Source organism: Varanus komodoensis, unplaced genomic scaffold (assembly GCF_004798865.1).
Source record: "Varanus komodoensis strain SLA01 unplaced genomic scaffold, ASM479886v1 scaffold60, whole genome shotgun sequence".
Classification (NCBI taxonomy): domain Eukaryota; kingdom Metazoa; phylum Chordata; class Lepidosauria; order Squamata; family Varanidae; genus Varanus; species Varanus komodoensis.
Genome location: NW_025336223.1, coordinates 295,491 through 302,419, shown reverse-complemented (window position 1 = coordinate 302,419; position 6,929 = coordinate 295,491). Strand labels below are relative to the sequence as shown.

The 6,929-nt window shown below is 48.8% G+C and overlaps 1 protein-coding gene across 1 annotated transcript in view; it reads left to right on the top strand.

Moving 5' to 3' along the window:
* Nucleotides 1-293: 293 nt before the first annotated feature.
* The window catches only part of FSTL1 (follistatin like 1), a 51,984-nt gene continuing 45,348 nt past the window's right edge, over nucleotides 294-6,929 (top strand). Inside the window, exons 1-2 of the mRNA XM_044449755.1 lie at nucleotides 294-420; nucleotides 554-616. Coding sequence (XP_044305690.1) covers nucleotides 418-420; nucleotides 554-616 — 66 coding nt within the window. The 5' untranslated portion in view covers nucleotides 294-417. The remainder of the gene's footprint in view (nucleotides 421-553; nucleotides 617-6,929) is intronic.

The window sequence follows — 6,929 nt, the reverse complement described above, 5'->3', positions numbered from 1 at the left end:
GCGAGGGAGGAGAGCGCAAAGCGCGAAGGCATCCCGCCGCCCGAATGGCTCGACTCCCGCGGGCCAGCTGCGTCCGGCGCGCCCGGGAGCCGGAGCGGAGCCCCGCGGGCCGCCCAGCCCCGCCCAGCCCGCTGCGCCCGCCAGCATCCCAGACGATCGTCCCTCCCCTCGGTCTGTGGTGAGGGTGGGCGGGATGGAAGGAAGGAAGGAAGGCAGGCGAGGGACCGCGAAAGGAGGAGAGCTGCAGAGGCGGCGGGCGGGGAGGAGCTGGCGGCGGGCGGGGAGCGGGGCGCGCTGCCACTCCAGGCATCCGCGATCATCACGTCCATTGCCCAGAGAGGGAAGAAGACCAGGCGGGCTAGCGCGCCCCGCGCCTCCTCCGAAGTCCCGCGGGCGGCTACAGCAGGAGCGAGCAAGATGGTGAGAGGCTCCGCGGGAGTCGGGATCGGGGCCTCGCGAGGGGTTGGGAGGCGAAGAGGGCCCCGAAGTTTCTTCCTCCTCCCGCACGCTAAGTCCCTCATGTCTCCCCCCTCCCCCTTTTCCCACTTGGCAGCACTGGAAGAGCGTCTCCGTCTTCGTCGCCCTGGTGGGGACCGTCGCGGCGCTCCAGGCTGAGGTAGGAGATGCGATGGAGGGACAGGCCGCGCTCCTTGCCTTGCGCTGCTCGGCTGCGCCGGCACCCTGGGGAAGGCGCCTCGCAGATTTCGGCGTGCAGAGGGCGGGGGGCTGGGGCTGAATTCCAGGGACCAGGCGCCAGGCCGCGCCAGCTGTGTGAGCCGGCGGAGCGCCCCGCAGCGCATGCTTGCTTTCATCTGGGGAAACAAAAGCGCGAAGGACTGAAGCTCGGGAAGGAATAACGGATAGACTGGGGTCAGGGCGAGAGATGGCTCGGTGATATATTTTCTGCAGAGCAACAACTTTCTCCCAGAGCGCTGTGATTATGCTCCACCAAAGTTTTCATCTGGGTTAGCCAGACAGGAAAATAGCTTTGCTTTCCTGTGGAAACAATCGTGGAAAGTGCATTTCAGGCGGGGGCCCAGGCGTGTGTGGGGAGAGCAAAACCTGGAGATCTCCAGTTTATACCGAACCTGCCTTTTATGCCTATGAAGGCAATAAGGGGTTGCCAATGAAATGAAGTCTGAAAGGCCTGCTTAGGAAGTCTTCATAGTGGCATCTACTTGCTTTGGCATCCTTTTCCGAAGAGCCTGTGCTTTACAAAGTAAATTTTTTGTTAGTGTAAACACAAGCAATGTTGACTAGAAATGCAAGAATGGTGTCTGAATTCCCAGAGTTTCAGACTGCCTCCCTGAAAGTGAGGTCATTGACAAAGTATTTGATCATTATGGCTGGAAAAATGTGGAAGTGATTAAAGAAAATGAGCTCAAGCTGCTTCAGGCAGAAGGACAGAATATACATTATGAGGATCTGAGGTCCCCAGTGGGTTCAACCTTGCCCTCTTTCCTGCACACATTTTCCCCTCCTGTTATGTTGACTGCAGATTAACAGAAAAGGAAGCAAATTTCTCCCAGGACCATTAAAATTGGGCTTTGAGCAATAAATAAATAAAATTGAATAATTTTCTGAGGAAAAAGTATTCCTCATTCCTTTGTTGCAACAGCAATAGAGAAAAGTTTTGTAACACTAGAGCGGAAAGTCTAATGCGTTTCTTTTTCAAATGTCTATATTTTAGTCAGGGGATAAAGTCAGCCATGAAGCAGCCTGGGAATAGTTGTCTGAGGCAAGAATTTTTTCACAGAGCAAAGGAGAAAAGGGGTGGGTAACACCTCAGGCACAAAAGCAAGGGAGTCCTTTCAGAGCTGGCTGCTTGGTCGCTGGCAGAACCCTTGGTGAACTCTGCTAGGCGAGTCTGTGCGGGCCTTACCTGCCATGGCTCCCTGGCCTCCCAAGGGACGTTCCGGCCTGCTTGTAGAGAAGGCACCCTTCTGTGTGGTAAGTGACTGGCAGCTGTTCCCCCAACCAGACCTTCCTCTACTTCAAACCCTCTTCCCCAGTGTCATGATGCCAGAGCTCTTTTACAACCATTTAAAGCCCTCTTGCCTTTTCACAGACATTGCATGTTGGGTTAATGTGTTTATTTACAGTTCCAAGATACTTTTCCTGGCCAATCACTGCCAGCTCACATCTCTTCAGCTTTTATGTGGAACTGGGATTTTTTTTTTTTTTTGCTGAATGTGCATCATCTGCATTTGCCAGTGTAATGCTCCTTCCCATCTGGAGCCCTTTGTTGTCCCTATTGCTTTCAACAGTACCAAATAAACTGGTGTTGCCAGCAGATGTGATCATTTCACTGCTAATTCCAACTCCAGATAATTTATAAGCAACTTTAAAGGCACTGCCTACAAGAGCTCCTTCATCTCACCGTCGCAAAAACTAACAATTCATTCCTACTCTCTGCTTTCTATTGTTTAATCAGTTTCTGATACATAAGAAGACAACTCATATTTCATGATGCTACATGTGCTCAGAGACACTTTGAGCATACTGGGTGGTTTGCTGCTTTGTTTCTTTATGAAGTAAAACAACACTATTTTGTCATGAAGCGAGGTGGGGAACTGGTTTCTGACTCTCCATGGGTTGGAAGACATTGTGGATGTGGCCATGTCCCCAGCCATCATTTGGTCCCTGGCTGTCCCACCCATGACTTCTGCTGGGAACCTGGCCTTGCTGTGCATTGGTTTTGCTCACTGGGGAGGCCCTCGTGCAGTGAAGCTTCTGCAGCTGAGGATTAGCTTTTCCCAGTGTATTAGCCAGGACCATCTGCCTTCACGCCCTCTCTTATAAAGGTGTGGGGTAATGAAACTGGGCTGCCCAAGCGTCTTTTTCATCCCAACTGAGAGAAGAGATTCAGCCCTCCCAGCTGGAATCCCCCATTATAAGCAGTCTGATTTGTGATCAGAGATAACAAGGGAGTCTCCTTTTGGTCACCTGCCCTTTCAGTGGCAAGGGAGCAATGTGCAAGGCGATCTCCTGGTCATCTCCTGTCACAGTTTCCCCACTGCTGCTGTAGATACACTATTAGTGTTAGCACATCCTCTTGCCTGATTAATTGCCTGTTCCTGAATGGTTTTCACTGAATTTTTCCTGGTTCTGCATTCCTCCGGATTTCCGTTATGCCTATGCTTTCTATGATCTTTGAGAGCATCCACTCCAATATTTCTGTCTTGAATCAGAGACTTCCAGCTTTAACCAAGAATGATCTATATGTGGTTTCTAGCATGTGCACTTTCCCTGTGGTCCTTGACTGACTCTTTATGTTTTACTGTATGCTTGTAGCCTATTCCCATCCTGTCCTCATTGGGAAATGATAAATATTTTTATTCTCAAAAGGTTATTCAGCCCTGTAGAAATCTCACTGCTCCCGTTGGCTTTCACCCAGGGTTTTGTTTAAGAGCTGCTCTGCCAACTTTTTGAGGTTAAACACTAACAGTTTGGCTGCATTCTGTTTCATGCAGAGCCCATCCAGATTTGGCTTCTCCTGAAACATCCCACAGTGCCTAATAAATCCAAACCCCTCTGACCTATGCTGCCATCTCATCCATTCATTGGACCCCTCAGCCTTGCCAGACTGCTTGGCCTTGTGCATGGAACAGGTGATACAGCAGAGAAAGTAACCTTAGACACAGTGATTGGGAATGTCCCTACATAGCTCCCTACAATCCCAGTAAGAGACCCCACAGTATCTCTGACTGACTGCATCAGTGAGGAAGTTAATGTGGCCATTTGGACAAGTTCACCCATGTTGTGCGAGGAGCTGCGTTTCAAATGTTCTCCAGTAGCAGCTTGTTCTCCTCTATGCCCTATTTCTAATGGGCAAGGAAAATGGATCATGTGCAATGAACATAAGAGCCCTGCTGGATCAGACCAAATATTGCTCTAGTCCAGCGCCCTGTTTCCCACTGTGGATGCTTCTGAGGACCTTACAAGCAGAATCTGAAAGTAGTCACAGGATCCATTGGCTTAATGTTGCCTCTGAGACTGAAGGTTCAGTATAGCTGTGGTGACTAATGGGCATTAATAGGTTTTTCTTCCATGCACATTGGCAGCTTTATTTTCAACCCCTTTCCAAATAATTCATGACACAGAATTGATTTATTACGTTCCACATTTCCCCTCTTTTTTACAGCTGCTGCACACTGTATTATCTTCACTGACGTATCTGTCACAGCCCTGAGATCTCTTTTCTCCTTAATTGCCATCAGCCCAGACCCCATTGGTGCATAAGTGAAGTTAGAATGTTTTGCCTCAATCTGCAGCACTTCACACTTGACTACAGTCTGTTTCTGAATGTTCCCTCCATGCAATTAATGGGAGAGTTGGACATATCAGCGGGCAGTCTGGCAGTGCAATTCTGTGGCCACCAGACAGCTTCTAGTTGGCCACAGGATCTTCTGGAATCCCAGCTATGGAGGTGGAAAATCATTCCAACCTTGTAGCTGCGGATCCACACTTGGTTCCTCCAACCCACCCCTCACAGTTGCTGTGGAGAGAACTGCACTGGCAGCCTCCGAGAAGGGGCTTAGGGGGCATTCTGAGTTGTGGGGAATGGGGAGTCCAGCACTGCCAAGATGTGATGTTTCCTGATGATGCCTTATCCTCCTTTCCTCTCCCTCCAAAGTGTCACACTTAGATGGCCAAAATTGGCTAAGTGCTTTATAAGGCTGCACTTTTACCCTGACATTCCCTCACCCTCCATAGGATGCCCATAAGGGAGGGTTCAGGGCATCCCCAAAGGAATATGCCATAAATGTGTGGAACAGCCTTCCCCTTTCAGATGGGGGGAACCCAGCAGTGGGATGCAGTCCCGCCCAATCCGCTGTGATTATTGCTAGGGCAATGTTTGAAGCTATTTGCCATTTTGTTACCCATTCCCTCATTTTGAAGAAGGTCTTGGGAGAACTCTTGCCAATTTGCTTTGTACCACACTGAATGGTTTGGTATCATCCCCTATGGGGGCAGCTCCTTGCTCACCTCTAACACAAGATAACTTATGAACAAGTTTAAAAACACTGGTCTCATTGCAGATCCTTGGGGGACCTCAGCTGTCTCTATTGTGGGAACTGTTTGTTTATTCCTCTCCTTTGTGCCTCATTTTTTAACCAGTACTTGATTTCCCCATATTGCAGGTGAAAAGGCATAGAAACATAGCAAGTCGGAAGGAGCCTCCTAGGCCATCTAGCCTGACCCCTGGCACAAACTGCCTCCACTCATATAATGTCCAAAGTGTGGGTGTCCAACCTTTCCTTGAATGCTTTCACTGACAGGGCCTCAACCACCTCCCATGGAAGCCCATTCCATATCCTAGGGGCCTTAACCATCAGGAAATAGAACATCTAGCCTAAAACCCAGTTCCTTTAGTTTTGCCCCATTGGATCATGTCCTTCTTTCCATCACAGGGAAGAACAGGTCATGAACCTCTACCTTGTGACATCCCTTCACATACCTGTATATTGCTATAAGATCCCCTCAGAGTTTCCTTTTCTTCAAACTGAAAAGTTCCAGTTCGCTCAACCTCACTTATCCTTTTCTTCAAACTGAAAAGTTCCAGTTCTCTCAACCTCACTTCATATGGCACCCCTGCCCGCCCCCCCCCCACCAAAATCCGGCTAGCATCCTTGTGATCCTGCACTGAATTGATTTCAACCTTGCTATGTCCCTCATGTAATGTGGAGCCCAGAACTGGACACAGTACTCCAGTTGTGGGTGCACCAGAGTCTTATAGAGCAGCACCAGCACCTCTCCTGATCTGGAAGCCACATCCAAGGGTGGCGTTTGCCCTCTTAACTTAATCACCACACTGGCTCATGTTCAGTATGGTGTTGACAAGTACCCCAAGATCCCTTTCACAAGTGCTGTTTGCAGCCACTTGTCCCCCATCCTGTACCTATGGCACCTATTCCTGATACCTAAGTGCAAGATCTTGCACTTTAGATAAGTGCCATCCCATTGTCCCTCACCCACTTCCACTATCTGTCCAGCTCTTTTTGGATCTGGAGTATCTGCTCCCCAGTTGTGGCCAGCACCACCACTTTGGTATCAGCTGTGAATCTGGTCAGCAGACTGGTTATCCCCTCCTCCAGGTCATTGATGAAAAGACATTCCTATGCTGGGTGTTGTAAACATTTTGGAGTGTTTAAGGTTTTGGAGGAATACTCTTTGACGTATGTTCCCCTGCTTAGTTTACCTGGAGGTGGTGAGTGGCAGTCATCTGAGGCCCTTACTGACTTCAGCTGCATGTATTAAATTTAATCATATGTTAAGCAGGTTTAAAGCAGTAGGTGGACATTTCTTTGTTATTTATTCAATTTCCATTCTGCCTTTCTACCAGGAAATGGCACTGAACCCCAGTTATAGCAGGTGCAAAGGAGTCTCTGCCACTTCTTCCCTTTTGCTCTTTGATCCAGTGGTGTGCCACTCAGACAGGAACTTCCCTGCAAGTGCAAGGAGAACACTTAACAGTTAAGTCTAAACTTCATCTTGTGCACAGGTAGTTTAGGAATGATAAGGCTGAGAACTACAACGTTTTCCGTATTCCTTAAAACTCCATTCTAGGGAACTTTTCTTTGCCATACCTATGGAGTTCATCTGTGGAACCTCATCTGCTGCATAAGTCACCACAGGCTTTCAGTACAAATAGTGTGGAACATCTCATGGCAGAAAGTGAAGAGGAACTAAAGAGCCTCTTGGTGCGGGTGAAGGAGGAGAGTGCAGAAGTTGGTTTGAAACTCAACATTAAGAAAACTAAGATAATGGCATCTGGTCCTCTCACTTCCTGGCAAATAGATGGGGAAGAAATGGAGGTAGTGACAGATTTTATTTTTCTGGGCTCCAAGATCACTGCAGATGGGGACTGCAGCCAAGAAATTAAAAGATGCTTGCTCCTTGGGAGGAAAGCTATGGCAAATCTAGAC